The sequence below is a fragment of the Nicotiana sylvestris genome, chromosome 1 (genome assembly GCF_000393655.2).
Source record: "Nicotiana sylvestris chromosome 1, ASM39365v2, whole genome shotgun sequence".
Classification (NCBI taxonomy): Eukaryota; Viridiplantae; Streptophyta; class Magnoliopsida; order Solanales; family Solanaceae; genus Nicotiana; species Nicotiana sylvestris.
In genome coordinates, this window is record NC_091057.1 from 128,925,692 (window position 1) to 128,943,100 (window position 17,409).

The 17,409-nt window shown below is 40.1% G+C and overlaps 1 protein-coding gene across 1 annotated transcript; it reads left to right on the forward strand.

The window, feature by feature from the left end:
- Positions 1-11,264: 11,264 nt before the first annotated feature.
- On the forward strand, positions 11,265-15,025 carry LOC104241865 (protein NRT1/ PTR FAMILY 4.5-like). Its single transcript, XM_009796822.2, has 6 exons — positions 11,265-11,340; positions 11,450-11,537; positions 11,628-11,845; positions 12,565-12,984; positions 13,110-13,234; positions 13,919-15,025. The coding sequence occupies exons 1-6, from the start codon at positions 11,338-11,340 to the stop codon at positions 14,946-14,948; spliced, it is 1,884 nt and encodes a 627-aa protein (XP_009795124.1). The 5' UTR covers positions 11,265-11,337; the 3' UTR covers positions 14,949-15,025.
- The last annotated feature ends 2,384 nt before the right edge of the window (positions 15,026-17,409 follow it).

Genomic DNA, 17,409 nt, shown 5'->3' on the forward strand with positions numbered 1-17,409 from the left:
TCAACAATTAATTACGAGCAGAAGACGTTTTGAATGGTGTTTTTACGACTCTGAGAGTTAAAATTGTGAAAAGAGTAAAAGGAGACCCTCAAGCCCTATTTATAAAAAGGGGCTGGGTCCCAGTCTCACCAACCAGTGCGGACCGCACAAAATGGACCGCGCTTCGCACTGCACTGATTTGTTCAAGCTTGAGAAGGCAACACTCTGCAATCCGCACAAAATGAACTACGGCCGCAGAGGTACACCGCGGACCGCACAAAATGTAGTGCGGCCGCAGTGGTAAACTTCAGAGAGGCTACACTTTACCCTTCACCAGTGTGGACCACACAAAATGTAGTGCGGCCGCACTGGCAACTTCAGAGACTATGCATTTTTCCACCATGTCTTACACCGCATCAACAAAACCCTGCAACATCTCACAACCAATTAGCCCAAAAATCAATCCTATACTACAAAGAAAATCAAAGGAAACAAGAAGAAAAACACATGGGTTGCCTCCCAAGAAGCACCTGATTTAATATCGCGGCACAACGCAGGTTACCATCACATCATTTGAAATGAAGAAGTGCCACCACGTGGCTGTCATCAGTTTTCCCAAGATAATGCTTGACCCGGTGCCCATTAACTCTGGAGACTTCACCATTTTTGTTCTTTAAATCAAGAGCACCAAAAGGGGTCACAAACACAACTACAAACGGTCCACTCCATTTTGATTTAAGCTTTCCTAGAAACAGATGTAACCAGGAGTTGAACAAGAGAACCAAGTCACCTTCTTTGAACTCCTTTCCACGAGCATATTTATCATAATGGTACTTCATCTTGTCCTTATATAAGGACGAACTGGAGTAGGCATGGAATCTGAATTCATCGAGTTCATTGAGCTGCTCCACACGAAGATTGGCTGCAACATCCCACTCAAGATTTAGCTTCCTCAAAGCCCACATGGCCTTGTGCTCTAACTCAACCGGTAGATGACACACTTTCCCAAATACCAACCGATACGGAGACATACCAATCGGAGTTTTTTAAGCCGTCCGATAAGCCCATAGAGCATCATCCAATTTCTTCGACCAATCGGTCCTATTAGCATTGACCGTCTTTGACAATATACTTTTGATTTCCCTATTGGAAACTTCCACTTGACCACTTGCTTGAGGATGATAGGGGGTATAAACTTTTTGATTGACACCGTACTTAGAAAGCAACGTGTCGAAAGCTCTATTGCAAAAGTGAGACCCCTCATCACTAATAATCGCACGAGGAGTACCAAACCTTGTAAAAATGCTTTTCTTGAGAAATGCAACAACACTCCGGGCTTCATTGTTAGGCAAAGCCACGACTTCAACCCACTTTGAGACATAGTCGATCGCCACAAGAATGTAAGTATTCTCACAAGAGCTAACAAATGGACCCATGAAATCGATGCCCCATATATCAAAGATATCCATTTCAAGAATGGTATTGGGAGGAATCTCATCCCTTTTAGAAATTCCACCCACTCATTGGCATTCGTCAACCTCTTCACAAAATCACCCGCATCTTTGAACAAGGTTGGCCAATAGAATCCACAACTAAGAACTTTTGAGGCGGTCCTCACCCTACCGTGATGGCCACCATAGGGTGAAGAATGGAAAGCCTCTAACATACTCAATTTATCTTCCTCCAGGACACATCTACGAATCACACCATCAGTGCAAATCTTGAACAAGTATGGCTCATCCCAATAAAAATCCAAACTATCCCGCTTGAGCTTCTTCCTTTGGTTAGAAGAGAGCTCACACGGGATTACTCCAGTCACAAGGTAATTGGCAACATCGGCAAACCATGGCATATCATTCATTGACACCGCAAGGAGTTGTTCGTCAGGAAATGAATCATTGATCTCAAGGCCATCGCAAGGCCTCCCCTCCTCCTCTAAACAGAACAAGTGGTCTGCCACTTGGTTCTCACTACCTTTCCGGTCCACAATTTCTAGATCAAACTCTTGAAGTAGTAACACCCATCGCATCAATCTTTCCTTGGAGTCTTTTTTTGTCATCAAGTACCTAAGGGCGGCATGATCGGTGTGCACTATGACCTTGGCCCCCATAAGATACGGTCGGAACATTTCCATTGCAAACACTATGGCCAACAACTCTTTTTCGATAACTGTGTCGTTCTTTTGAGCCTCATTCATAGTCTTTCTTGGGTAGTACACCGGATGAAACATCTTGTTAACCTTTTGAACCCAGACAGCCCCAACCGCAACGTCACTTGCGTCACACATGAGCTCGAAAGGCAAGCTCCAATTTGGTGTGGTAATGATTGGGGTAGTGGTCAACTTAAGCTCGAGAAGCTCAAATGCTTGCATACATCCCTCATCGAACACAAACTTTGCATCCTTTTCTAGTAGCTTGCACAAGGGGTTTACCACCTTTGAAAAATCTTTTATAAACCTCCGGTAGAACCCCGCGTGTCTAAGAAAACTCCTCACCCCCTTGACGGAAATGGGGGGGAGGAAGCCTTGAAATCACCTTTATCTTGGCTTTGTCAACTTCAATCCCACGCTTTGAAATCTTGTGGCCCAACACTATGCCTTCCTCCACCATGAAGTGACATTTTTCCCAATTAAGTACGAGATTTGTGTCTTTACATTGGGCCAAAACTCTATCCAAATTTCCCAAACACTCTTCAAATGAATGTCCAACCACACTGAAATTGTCCATGAAGACCTCCAAAATATCTTCCACCATGTCGGTGAAATTAGCCATCATGCATCATTGGAATGTCGCTGGGGCATTACACAACCCGAACGACATCCGACAGAAAGCGAAGGTTCTATATGGACAGGTAAAGGTGGTCTTCTCCTAGCCCTATGGAGCGATTAAGATTTGATTATACCCCGAGTATCCATCCAAAAAGCAATAAAAGGCACTCCCCGCAAGGAGATCAAGCATTTGGTCAAGGAATGACAATGGGAAGTGATCCTTGCGGGTCACCTTGTTCAACTTCCGATAGTCCATGCATACCCTCCATCCGGTAACTGTCCGAGTGGGAATAAGTTCATTGTTATTATTTGTCACCACAGTCATACCACCCTTTTTTGGTACACATTGCACCAGAGAAGTCCACGAGCTATTGTAAATGGGGTACACAACCCCGACATCCAACCACTTGATCACTTCTTTTTTCACCACCTCTTGAATTGCCTCGTTCAATATTCTTTGATGCTCCAATGAAGGTTTAGCATCATCCTCCAAAATAATTTTGTGCATACAGAATGCGAGGCTTATTCCCCGAATGTCAGCCAAAGTCCATCCAATTGCCCTTTTTTGCCTTTGAAGCACCGCCAAAGTGGCCTCAACCTGCATGTTAGTTAGGCAAGAAGAAAGAATAACTGGTAAAGTAGAATTTAAGCCCAAGAACGCATACCTGAGGTGTGGAGGCAGTGGTTTCAACTCCAACACCGGTGGATCCTCAATTGATGGTTTTGTTGGTAGAGTTTTCCGGTTTTCAAGATCCAAAGACAATTTTCTAGGCTCATAGGAATAAGAGCCCATCCCATGTAAGGCATTTACGCACTCCACTCTTCTTGCATCATCATTGACATCAAGATTTAATAGCACGACCTCAAGGGGGTCCTCCACGTTAATCATAGCACTGGTGTCATCCATAATCACAGTTGTGACAAGGTCTACAAATGAGCACACCTCAGTGCTATTGGATTGCTTCATAGATTTGCAAACATAAAAGACGACCTTTTCATCTCCCACTCGGAAAGTGAGCTCACCCACTTCAACATCAACCAATGCCTTCCCCATCGCAAGGAAAGACCTCCCTAGAATGATAGGGACCTCATAGTCCACTTCACATTCCAAAATCACAAAGTCAGCCGACAATATGAATTTGTTCACCCGGATAAGCACATCATCAATAATGTCCAAAGGTCGCTTCATCGATCGATCTGCCATTTGTAACCTCATGGAAGTCAGTCTAGGTTGCCCAATATCCAAAGTTTTGAAAACTGAGTAAGACATCAAATTGATACTAGCCCCCAAATCACATAGAGCCTTGGCAAAATCCGCACTCCCAATGGTGCATGGAATGGTGAAAGCACCGGGATCTTCAAGCTTCGGTCCATTGAATGCACTATAGCACTAACTTGGTGAGTCATCTTTATAGTTTCACAATCCATAGAACGCTTCTTTGTGACCAAGTCTTTCATGAATTTTGCATAGCCCGACATTTGTTCAAGTGCCTCCACCAAATGCACATTAATAGATAAGCTCTTCATCATGTCAATGAACTTTTTAAACTGATTATCATTCTTTTGCTTCACGAGCCTTTGAGGATAAGGTGGAGGTGGCCTTGGCAAAAGAGCCTTGGCTTTTGGCACAACCAGCTCTGACATGTCAATTATGTGTTCCCTAGATGGGTTCACATCATTTTGAGTTTCCACCTCGACTTCTTGAATATCAATCCTCACTTCATTGTTCACATGTTCATCAACCACATATTCAACTACCAAAGGGACTTCGTTATCTTGCAACTCAACATCATCATCCACGACTTGCTTTTGCTTATAGGCATTTACATCACCGCCTCTCCCACTCCTTGTTGTAACCGCCATAACATAATTGTTCCCACCCTTTGGGTTCACTACCGTATCACTTGGTAGAGCACCCTTCGGGCGAGTATTCAATGACTGAGAGATTTGGCCTAATTGCACCTCCAAGTTTCGGATAGAGGTGTTGTGAGAAGCTAACTGTGCATCAGAATCTACATTCTTCTTCATCATCTACTCGAACATCATTTTAATTCTACCCATATCATTACCCGAAGAACTAGGACCTTGAGATGGAAATCGTGGTGGATTGTTTGGTTGTTGGTACATTGGGGGCCATTGAAAGCCTTGCCCCCGGTTTCCTTGGTTTTCATTGTTCCATCCTCCTTGATTATTATTGCCACCCCAATTATTGTTATTACCATTCCAATTCCCTTGGTTTCCTTGATTGTTGTTCTGATTGCCCTAGTTGTTATTTTGGTTGTTGTTCCCCCAATTACCACTGTTTTGTTGTTGGTTGCCCCAATTGCCTTGAGGTCTCCACTATTGTTGGTTGGAAGAGTTGCCCCGTTGGCCTTGATAGTTGTTTATATATTGAACCTCTTCACTTTAGTCATCATAACCATCATTTTGAAAACTATCACATGCATCATCAAATTGCTCAGAATTCCCTTAGTTTTGTTGCCTTCTTTGCCTTCTCTTGTTGACAAGCATATTAACACCATCCATGACATTCACTTGGCGTGGATTTTAGACTTGTTGCAACTGTGCCTTAGCCAATTTATTCATAGTAATTGTCAACTCCGCTATAGCTTGCCCATGGTCATGTAATTCCTTGTGCAAATGAATAATCGTAGGGTCACCTTGAGGCACATTGGCTCTACTTTGCCATGCAGAAGAAGTGTCAGCCATCTCGTCAAGTACATCACATGCCTTATCATACGACAACTTCATAAAGTGTCCCCCGGCAAGTTGGTTCACTATGCATTGATTTGTTGTATTGATGCCCCAGTATAAAGTTTGTTGGATCATAGCGTCGGTCATATCATTGTTGGGGCATTCTTTCACCATCATTCTATACCGATCCAAATCTCATGCAAAGGTTCCGTGGGCTCTTGCTTGAAAGCCAATATCTCATCTCGAAGTGCCGCCATATGCCCGGGTGAAAAGAATTTAGCAATGAATTTATCCGCCAACTCCTCCCAAGTTGTGATGGAATGGTTGGGAAGTCTCTTGAGCCAATCTAATGCCTTCCCTCGAAATGAGAATGGGAAAAGTCTCAACCTAAGAGCATCCTCGAACACATTCGTCTGTTTGCTCCCCCAGCATGTATCCACGAACCCCTTGAGATGTTTGTAGGCATTTTGATCCGCAGCGCCCGTGAAGTACCCACACTGCTCAAGTAAGGTCAACATCACATTGGTTATCTGAAAGTTGCCCGCCCGGATTTTGGGTGGGACAATAGCACTTGCATAACCCTGGTTTGGAAGTACTCTGGGAGCCACTCTTGGAAGTGGCGGAGGAGCGTCTGAAATATTGTCATTTGGATTAGCATTGACATTGTGGCCTCTGTTGTCCTTGAGATACAAGAGGCACCTCATATTGTTCAACATCATCTACCTCCTCCCCCGCAATCACATTTCAAGGAGGGTCATTTGCGTTGTTCAATGCCATTTTAGTACCTGAGTAGTGACACAAACAAGTAAGTAACAAAGAAGGAAAGAAGAACAGTACACAAAACTAACTAAACAGACATCCAAAACCGTTAGCTCCCTGGCAACGGTGCCAAAAAGTGATGGCAGCCAACTCCACACCACTAATAAATAGCGAGAGAGGATCGCAATAGATTTTACCCGATTTTTGGCCGAGATCGATATCCACAGAGAGCTAGAATTGGAATTGAGTGTCTATTTAGCCTAGGATTGCGTAGCGTTCCAAATTGCACTTCTCATAATTTTTGGGGTTTTCTTTTATAATTCTACTTTTAACAAACTACAAATTGTAAATTAAGCTAAGAGTTAAGTGCTACGGGTTGTTCAAATATTCTAAAATCACTAGGGTAGTGGCATCTACCTAGGTGGTCAATTGACGGGTACTTGAAACTAAGGCTCTATTGACATGATTGGGGAGTATGATATAACCATTGCACTACTCTACCCACTCTACACCTCTCGGTGGTTCAAGTGATTTTGCCCAATTGACTTTCTCAAGACCAGTGGGTATGCAAATTTACTCAAGCAACTTAGGGTTCAAGTCGGGTATTACTCTCTCGAGGTTTTACCCTTTTATTGGGGCTATCAATATCTTGAGTACGCCCCAATATCTTGTTGGATCAATTTCGGAGACTTGGGCTCTCTTTCTCAAGAAGAGACCTAGTCAACTAAACACAAACTAGTGTTTTCAACCACTAATTCAGCGATTTAACCATGAAATTGACCCAAATATCAAACACTCATAGTCAATTTAGCCTAAAATGCAAGACCCATCAATTACCCATACTAGGGTTGAGCCACAACCCTAGCTATGGGGTCTAGCTACTCATACTTGAAGAGAAAAACAGAGAAATAGATAAAGATAAACACATATTAATTAATTGCTAAGTTATTTACAAAGATTCAGTGATGAAAACTAAGTAAAAATGCCCAAAATGGCTAAGAAGAGTCGTCTCACGAGCGTAGCTACTGTATTACAATATCTGATACCCTAAAAATGGAAAAATGATCTATTTATACTAAGCTGGAAAATCTAGACAAAAATGCCCCTGCAGGGTTAGTGCGGACCGCAAAAATGGTGTGCGGCCGCACTAGGCTCTTGAACTTGAAAACTTGAGTCTCTGAACTCAGGCTCCGCAGACCGCACAGAATGGACTGCGGCCGCGGAGGCTTCTAGTGCGGTCCGCACAAACTGGACCGTGGACCGCACAGGCTTGAAATCTCCAACTTCACCCTCTCTGAACCTTAGCTCTGCGGACCGCACAGAATGGTAGTGCGGCCGCATTGCCTTCAATTCGGACCGCACAAAACCTTCTGTGGCCGCACTGCCTTAATGCCTGAAATACCAGCTCTCTAAATCTCCCTAGTGCGGACCACAGAAAGTGTAGTGCGGCCACACTAGGCCTGTTTTTCCTGAATTTGCCTTGTCTTTGGTACTTGTGCAAGTTTCACTCCTTTTGAGATGATCTTTGACATCTTGTCACTTTGTTGATCAAATCTGCAATCAAACACAACTTATTAGCCTTTTGGGACTATTTTGTATGAATTTATAATCAAAGTGTAAGCAAGAAGGAGTACAAAATGCGTCAAAATTCCTAGTTATCAAGGACCTGCGGCCACGGTAGAGTTTTGCGAACCGAGGTGGGGATTGTGCGGCCGCGGTAAGAATTACACGAACCGCGGAATGGAAGTTCAGAGAGCACTATATAAGCGAGGTTTAGGGTTTATTTCACATCTTGGACCTTGGGAGCTCGATTTGAGGCTAATATTTGGGAGTTTTTCAAGAAAATCATCGGGGTAAGTAATTATAACTCGGTTTTGGTTAATAATCATGAATATATTATTGATTTCATCATTTGATTAGTAATTTGGTATGGAAGTTGGGGAAAATGTGTGGAGTTCCATAAAATGAACTTTTGGGATTTGGAAGCCGATTCGAAGTTGGAATTGAGTGATACTAGTATGGTTAGTCTCGTAATCAAATGGGTTATCAGATTTTGAGACATGGGCCCGGGGCCTAGCTTTGAGTTGACTTTTTTACTTTTGGCCTAAAGCTTAGCATTTTCTTATGGGATTGATTTCTTTGGCTCGTGTTGATTGTATCGAATTGTTTATGGCTAGATTCGGAGCATCCGGAGTTCGATTTGAGAGGTAAAGGCATAGCGGAGTAGGAGTTTGCTTGGTCTGAGGTAAGTAACGCTTTAAAACTTAGTTCTAAGGGGTTGAAACCCCGAACTACGTGTTATGTGATTAGTATTGAGGTGACGCACATGCCAAGTGACGGGCGTACGGGCGTGTACCGGGAGAATTGTGGTCTGGTTCATTCCATGGCACCGTTTAGTGACTCTTTCTTGTTTATATTTGTATTTCCACCATGTGATTAAGTAAATGAACTGTAAATCGTGCTAGATATCATGTTAGGGCCTTACGCCGATACTGTTGGGACTTGAGTGGTCGTTTTCTTACTATCATCTCACTGATTTCATTGGTATTCTGTACTCAGTCATATTCATGCATTTCATATCACATCTCAGTCTCAGTTGTTATTTATTTGCACATCATATAATTGTCCCGATCTAGTTTTATGGCATTTGTGAGCCCGTGGTGAGACTGGAGAGTGATGATTGAGTGAGGTCGAGAGCCTGATTATGAGTGACAGTTATTGGGTCGGGCTGCACGCCACAGCGATTATGTTGATAATTATGATATCGCTTGGGCTGAAGAATCCCCTCAGGAGTCTGTAACACCCCCCAGTTAGCGCAGTTGATTATATTTAGGGATGGATCTTCCCTTGGCATGGAGATGGATCTTCTCCATGAGGCTGGATTGGCCTATTTTTCCTCGGTACTGGAAACTGATAGTCAGTGATGTATATATTCTGGGATGGATCTTCCCTGGGACGTGTGAGCCATATACAGTACCGAGTGGTTGTGAGGTTATTATCATTATTTGGAGATGGATATTCTCCATATGGCTGGATTGCCCTACCTCAGTACTGAGTGACTGCTGTCAGAGATGTATATATTCTGGGATGGATCTTCCCTGGGCCGCATGGGCCATATAGAGTACTGAGTGGACGAGCATATGAGATTGTGGGCACATGAGACACTCAGAATGGTGCATTATATACAGCATGTGCATTGGCATATAGATGTAGTAGAGTTATATTTCCTTACCATATTCATGCATGCTCTGTTTAACTATTTTGAGCTGTTTATTTAACTGAAAGCATGCCTACGTTCCTGTACGTTATTTCTGTTATCTCTGATGAGGTTGAGTTCGTCACTACCTTGCAGTCTACAGTTTGGACTTATTACTTACTGAGTTGGTGTACTCACGTTACCCCTGCACCTTGTGTGCAGATCCAGTACATTTGGTCCCAGTGGCAGTCGCTGATTGAGGATGTAGGCTTTGGAGATTGTTGAGGTATCTGCACGGCATTCGCAGGCCTTGACCCTCCTTTCCTATTTTAGATGTGTTTCAGTTGTACTCAGTAAACATTGTAATAGACTATGCTATTGTTTATACGCTCATGCACTCCTTGACACCCTGGTTTTGGGCTAATTGTATCGTGTTGTGAGTCATATTTCTTCTATATTTTAAATAGTTTATTTAAAATGATAAAAGTTTTTCGCAAATGTTTTCAATCTTAGTATTGTGGTGTTGGGTTTTTGTTGAGTTGAGGTCGACATAGTTCCACGATAGGCGTCATCACGACGGATTGAGTTTGGGTCGTGACATAGATTGCTTAATTAAAGTTCGTATCGTCATCAACATGTAAATCCTCCATATCAATTCTTTGAGCAAACGGTTATTTGGCTTTTCTTCTTCAACACAAGTAAAGGAAAATTCTTGTGCCGATCAGAAGGCTTAGCTTTTTAAATGCATATATTTTCAGGTGAAATCCAAAAATAACTAGATTTATAAGTAGTAATTGAAAAATAGCCACAATTTCAAAAGTAATCGAAATTTAGTCACTTTTCATGTAAAGATAAATCTGAATGAAAACATTGTTCAAAATCCGAAAAATATTCCAGCATAATAAAATGGAGTTCCAGTATAATATACTGGACTTCCAGCATAATACAATGGAGTTCCGGTATAATATACTGGTCCAGTATAATATGCTGGAAGTTCATATACAGGTGATCCAATCTATAGTATATTATGCTGGAACTTTCTGTGTGTTGGAGTTCCAACATAATATGCTAGAAGTTCATACAAAGGTATACCAATCTCCAGTATATTATGCTAGAACTTTCCGTGTTGCAACAAAATAGTGGTTATTTTTCTATGAATTTGCAAACGCTGGCTATTTTTCAATTACCAGTCCAAAAACTGGCTAGCCCGTGCTATTTTCACTTATTTTCTTACCATTTTGGTTAGTATGTTAATACTTATTTTTGTCCTTAGTTAGGTAAAAATGGTGTGACTTTTAAATTGCCTTTTTTAGTTTTATCTTCAAAGTAAATAAATGGGACCCATGAATCCAATTGCCAAGTAATCAAGGGCCTCACATTAGTATGACGTGGAATGTGAGGCACAAATTAAAATTTCTCCATTTTTTCGGCCAACTCTAGCATACTAGATCCAAATTATATTTTGGAAGCAATAGCCCAACCCCTCAAATCACACCCATAAAAAGAAACAAAGAAATATAAAGATATATTTCAACTGAGAAAACAAGGTTGTTTGGCTGAAATGAGAGAGTTATAAGTTAATAAGATAATAGATACTTAAGTGAAGTACGCCCACAACCCAAATATATTATATAGTTTAAGGTATTAATGGCCATTGTCATTTGTCAGAGTGAAGTAATCCCCAACTTAGATGCCAGCCACGCACATCTTAATCATGAACATTGAAGGCGAACCAAGGAGAAAGAGAATGAAAGTGACGCCTTCTGATCACAACAAGAAAGCGATAAATCTTATGCCATGAACGTTACATGCAACGTTTCCACTCTAAGCTTTTTGCTACTTTATATTCTTCGTATTATAGCTCTAAATCTTCATCTATCTAAACCTAAGTCCTACAAAATACTTTGGCTTTTACTGCCAATCGTCTCAACTTTCTGCAGCCATGGTAAGTGCTCGCTTTCCATTTTCTGTAAAGAAAAAAAAAAGAAAAAAAAAGAAACACTAAATTAATGCCATAGTGGTGTTGTTTCTAAATTTGTTTTGTGTGCTATTAGGAGGAGGGTAAAAGCACAGAGTATAATTCTATGACTTCAAGCAAAACTAAAGGAAAAGGTGGATTTAGAGCTACCACCTTCATCTATGGTAAGAATTATATTTTTCCAATTAAAGTATTTGTAATATAAGAACTTGTTAATCATGTACCTGGTTTTTGATTGGCCAATTTTTTTATAGGTTTGTTAGGATTAGAAAACATGGGGTTTATTGCAATCATGGTGAGTTTTGGATTATACTTCAGTTTTGTGATGGGATTTGACCTCACTGGCTCAGCTAATACTCTCACTAACTTGATGGGCTCAACCTTCTTGCTCTCCATTCTTGGTGGCTTCATTTCTGATACTTACATCAACAGATACCATACTGTCCTAATTTTTGGACCCTTCGAAATTCTAGTAAGTTAAAAGATTTTAGCATCTTTATCTACATTTTACAATAAGACAATAAAGTTATTCACCTGAAGAAGAAAAAAAAAAAAACTAACCAATGTGTTATGGTATGTTTCGGATGACAGGAGTACCTTTCCAATAAAATGTTTTTCAATGAGACGTCATGATTTTTTGGTGTTTGGTAATTAAAAAATATCATCAAAAGGGAGAAATGGTTTTCCTCGATCACTTTTGACTGGAAATTATTTTCCTTGCAATTACCTTAATGCTTACGTAATGTTAGATTTCCTAATACTATTAATCTAAATTATAATTCTTTTAAAAGATAGTTTTCACTGACCAACCAAACAGAAAAAATATTTTTTAATTTTTTTTATTATTATTTTAGAATGCCTATCCGTCCTACCAAATTACACACAAGACTCTAGAAATCATTTTTTTTAGAGTGCCTTCCATCCTACTAAATTATACACACACAAAAAAAAAAGCAGCCTAGTGTACTAAGCTCCCGCTATGCGTGGGGTCCGGGGAAAGGCCAGACCATAAGGGTCTATTGTACTCAGTTTTACCCTGCATTATTGCAAGAGACTGTTTCCACGGCTCGAACTCGTGACCTCCGGGTCACATGACAACAACTTTACTCAAGGTTCCCCTTCTACCAAATTATACACAAGACTCTTGAAAATGATAATACTTTATGATGATGATCATGATGATGATTGTAGGCATTTGCATTGATAACAATTCAAGCTCATTACAAGAGTTTGCAACCAGAATGTGTGGTGCCAAATTGCATATCAGGATGGAAAGCTGTGTTCTTCTATGCATCACTTTGCTGCTTTGCATTGGGGAGTGGTGGGGTTAGGGGTGCATTGCCAGCATTGGGTGCTGACCAATTTGATCAGAAGGATCCAAAAGAGGCTAAGGCTCTTGGAAGATACTTCAATTTGGTATTGCTTAGTTCTGTGATTGGTGGAGCTTTTGGAGTTACGTTTGTTGTCTATGTCAGTACAGTTAAAGCTTGGTGGAAAGGTTTTCTCATCAGTTTGGTTGCTACTTCACTTGGTTTTGTTTTCTTTGCCTTTGGAAAACCTTTCTTGCGCCTTCAACGTCCTGCTGGAAGCCCTCTTACTAGAATTTTCCAGGTTTATATTAGTCTCTTCTTATTATGCTTTCTGTTATATGCCAATTTGAAGGAAAAATAATATGAAAATGTGTTTGAAAGTAAATCATAAAAATCACAGGGCTTAAACTTGATGGTTTTTCTCAGGTTATCGTTGTAGCAATCGAAAACCGAAATTTGCAAATACCAGAAAATATTGACGAGCTGTATGAGATTAATGATAAAGAATCAGACTCGTCACAGCAAAAACTTGCACATACTAAACAATTCAGGTGATGTTACTTTAATTCTCTGATGAATACTAAGAAAAGACAGTATTTTCAATCTTATTTGTTAAGTATATATTTGTTTTTAAGGAAAATCCAACTTGGTTCAAAGAATAAAAGCAAGAGGGAAGGTGAGAAAGGGAACCCACTGCATAAATTTTTTTAGGTCCATTCCTAAAATATAATTAATTTCTTCCATTAAGCAAAAAAGGGCGTCATAGTTCCAAGAGAAAGTTTGCCATTTCTAAAAGGTTTCACGCACTACACTAGATCTTCCAATCATGCATGATGCATTCATTTTCTTCTTGTTATTTTAAACTCTTTTCTTATTTCTTTTTTTCTTAACATTCTAATTAGAAAGGTGATAGTTCTAGACGTCATTGACTATTCCCTAGAACCCCACAATGATATCAAGTAACCAACAATTTGATATTATATAGTTTTGCCTTTACTATTGCTTTTCACTTTTCCACTTTCTAACTCACCCTCAAGCTTCATACTTACATATTATCTTATCAGTAGTAGTATACTTAGTCATTAGTTTTGTCAATTTTATGCACAAAGCACACGACCTTTACATAATTCCTAATGGCTCTATAATAACGTCGTCAGGTCGTGTGGGTTAACGTTTCTGTTTATGTGGTATCCGTAAGTAAATTAACTGTTGATATAATATTGTGAATTACGCAGATTCTTAGACAAAGCTGCAATTCTTCCTAAAACTGTTGAAGCCACTCCATGGACAGTTTGCACTGTGACACAAGTTGAAGAAGTGAAAGTGTTAACAAGAATGTTGCCTATCATAGCTAGTACAATTATAATGAATACATGTATGGCCCAACTCCAAACATTCTCAGTTGCACAAGGCTATCGAATGAACCGTTTCATTAAAAAGTTCGAGGTACCAGCACCTTCAGTGCCCGCTATTCCATTAATCTTTATGTGTATTCTCATCCCAATTTATGACATGTTCTTCGTCCCCTTTGCTCGAAAAATCACCAAACATCCCTCAGGCATCACTCAACTCCAACGTGTTGGGGTCGGACTAGTCCTATCGATCGTGTCCATGGCTGTTGCTGCCCTAGTTGAGATCAAAAGAAAGCACCATTCCTTGAAAAATCCTTTGAAGCCTATTCATCTAGCTTGGCTAGGATTTCAATATGCTATTTTTGGAATAGCTGACATGTTTACCTTAGTGGGCCTGCTTGAATTTTTCTACAAAGAAGCACCTGCTGGAATGAGGTCCTTATCCACTTCATTTACATGGATTTCAATTTCTTTGGGCTACTTCTTGAGTAGCGTCCTTGTAGAAATCATCAATTCAGTGACAAAAAGAAGAGCACCAAGCAAGAAAGGATGGTTAGTGGGCTTAGACTTAGATCAGAATAATTTGCACCTCTTCTATTGGTTCTTGGCTATTCTTAGTGGGCTCAACTTTCTGAACTACCTCTTTTGGGCCTCTTGGTACAAATACAAAACAGATGAAATTGAAGAGCCCAAGCCCAATATAGATGATTCAATCAGCTTGTCCAAATCAGTGTCTGTGAGTAGGGTGCCATTGCTTAAGCCCAGTGACAATGCATCAGCAATGCCTATAATTGAAGAATGCTCCAATGGGCACACTGAGGAAGGTAATGAAAATTCATCAGCAGTGCCTAAAATAGAAGCAGCATCCTCTAGTGGACACCCTGAGGGAACTGAGAAGAATGCCCACAGTTGAAACATCATCTACTGAAGAAATTGGTGTGAAAAATTAACTAAAAATAAAACAAATGGTCTTTTCATCAGTCACATGACAAAAAGAAATTGGTTGCACACTCATAATGTGTTTTTTCATCTCATTTTTTATTAAGTATAATTTGGTTTTTTTTTCATGCATCTACATTATTTTTTGGCATTAAGTTTTCTGATTAGTGTTTAGCTTTTTTCATGCCCGGTGTTACACTCAGATATGGATTTAAATTTGATGGTCTCAAACTTTGACGTTATTAGCACAAATTCATTGTACTGCTGCAATAAAAGGTTCAAGAATTTAATATTTCTTGAAAAATTAGTGATTCTTTCACACACTGTGATGACCTGATAAGTTATCTGGAGTTTTAAACCTTAATTCTATGTTTCAAAACCTCCAATAGCTTCTTTAAGCCTTCCTCAATTTACATGCACAGTTGGGGTGTTTTTTCGGAAGGCTTTATGTCAAAAAATTGATAAAATGTGAAATTTTGCCTTAAAAATCCATTCGGGTTGACTTCGGTCAACGTTTTGAGCAAACGGACTCGGATCCGTGTTTGAACGGTCCTGGTAGGTCCGTATCATAGCTTTGGACTTGGGCGTATGCCCAGAATTGAATTCGGAGGTCTCTAGCTCGAGTTATCACTTTTTGTCGAATTTTTTAAGTTTAAAGGTTTAATGAATTCAGTTTTGACTAATGTTTGACTTTGTTGATACCGGGTCTGTATCTTGGTTCTGGAACTCGGTATAGGTCCATTACTATATTTATGACTTGTCTGCCAAATTTGGTGAGAATCAAAGTTGGTTTGACGTGATTCGGACGTCCGGTTGTTAAACTAGATATTCTAAAGTTTCATTAAAAATTCCATTTGATTTGGTGTGCGATTCGTAGTTCTAGGTGTTATTTTAGTGATTTGATCGTGCGAGCAAGTTCGTATGATATTTTGGACTTAGAAAATAACTGGTGTTCTTCAGTTTCTGGTGCAGGCCTCAGACCTCGCAATTGCGAGGTCAGGCTTCGCATTTGCGATATGGCAGAATTCCTGTGAGGTTCGCATATTTCCTCGCATTTGTGAAGAGTAGCTAGGCATCAATGGTTTGCAATTGCGATCAATTTCTTCGCAATTGCGAAGTGGGCTGGGGAAGGCAGTGTTCGCATTTGCGATCAAAATAATCGCAATTGCGAGGAGTTCAAGTTTGCAAATGCGAACAAACCATCGTAATTGCGATGGCAGCAGAGGTGTGAGAACTTCGCATTTGCAAAGGGTTTTTCACATTTACGAGGTTCGCACATCTGCGCCTGGACGTAAGCTAAATTATACGAGATTTCTCTCATTCTTTCAAATTTTCAAACTTAGAAACCCTAGATGTGATTTCCCCAAGGGCTCTTCTTCCCTAATTCATCGGTAAGTGATTCTAACCTATTTTCTTTCAATTTTTCATTATACTTCATAAGATTTCAACCTAAAATCTAGAATTTTCGTGGTGAAAATTGGGGGTTTGGGTAGAATTAGAGATTTTTGTAAAATTGAAATTTAGACCTAAAATTGAGGTCGGCTTTCGAAACAAATTACATAACCAGGCTCGGGGGTAAATGGGTAATCGAATTTTGGTCCGAATTTCGGGTTTGGTCCAAGCAAGCCCGAGAGTTGACTTTTGTTGACTTTTTCAATAATGGCCTAAATTGAACCTTTTTCATTCGTGGGTAGTTCCTAAGGCTTATTTTAAATCATTTGGTTGATAATTTGCTAGATTTGGTTGGTTCGGGGGCTTGCTTGAAAGGAAAATCCGTTGTTGAGCTTTGAGTTGATCTTTGGAGCGAGGTAAGTATCGTGGTTAACCTTGACTTGAAGGATTAAGACTTGTTTGCTATGTGCTACTTGTTTAAATATTAGGTACAACGTATATGTGAGGTAACGAGTATTTATGCATTGTTATTGGGTTAAAGAATGTAGGTGGGATTTGTTTCTTGTAATTTCTTTCTTTCTTTGATCATGATATCCTCGCTTAGACTAGTTACTTACTAAATTGATCGTTCTTTCCGCATTTATGGGCTATCTGTGATAACTGAGTATTGTTTCTGAAGTTGAGATTGGAATTGTGGAACCATTGTTGACGTAAGACTTGATCATGCTTATTCTATCTCCCTATTGTTATATGTTCATTGTTACATGGTAAGAAGAGTGTTAAAGCACGAAGGGTAATGTCGGTGCCGTATTTGAGTGTTAAAGCATGAAAGATGATGTCGTGTCGTATTTGAGAATTAAAGCATGAAGGGTGATGCAGTGTCGTATTTATCATTTTATAGAGAGATTGAGAGTAAAAACACGAAGAATGATGTCGTGCCATAATTACTGTTTAATGGTTTGGCTGAGGTAAAAGCACGAAGGGTGATGCCGTGCAGTTTTATTCATTATGGTTGTTCGTTTTGTTGGTTAAAGGTTTATTGA

Bases quoted from the DNA above. Each gene is read 5' to 3' on its own strand.
- LOC104241865 (XM_009796822.2), top strand. The intron at 11,538-11,627 runs GTAAGAATTATA...ATTTTTTTATAG, and splicing joins AGCTACCACCTTCATCTATG to GTTTGTTAGGATTAGAAAAC. The intron at 12,985-13,109 runs GTTTATATTAGT...GGTTTTTCTCAG, and splicing joins CTCTTACTAGAATTTTCCAG to GTTATCGTTGTAGCAATCGA.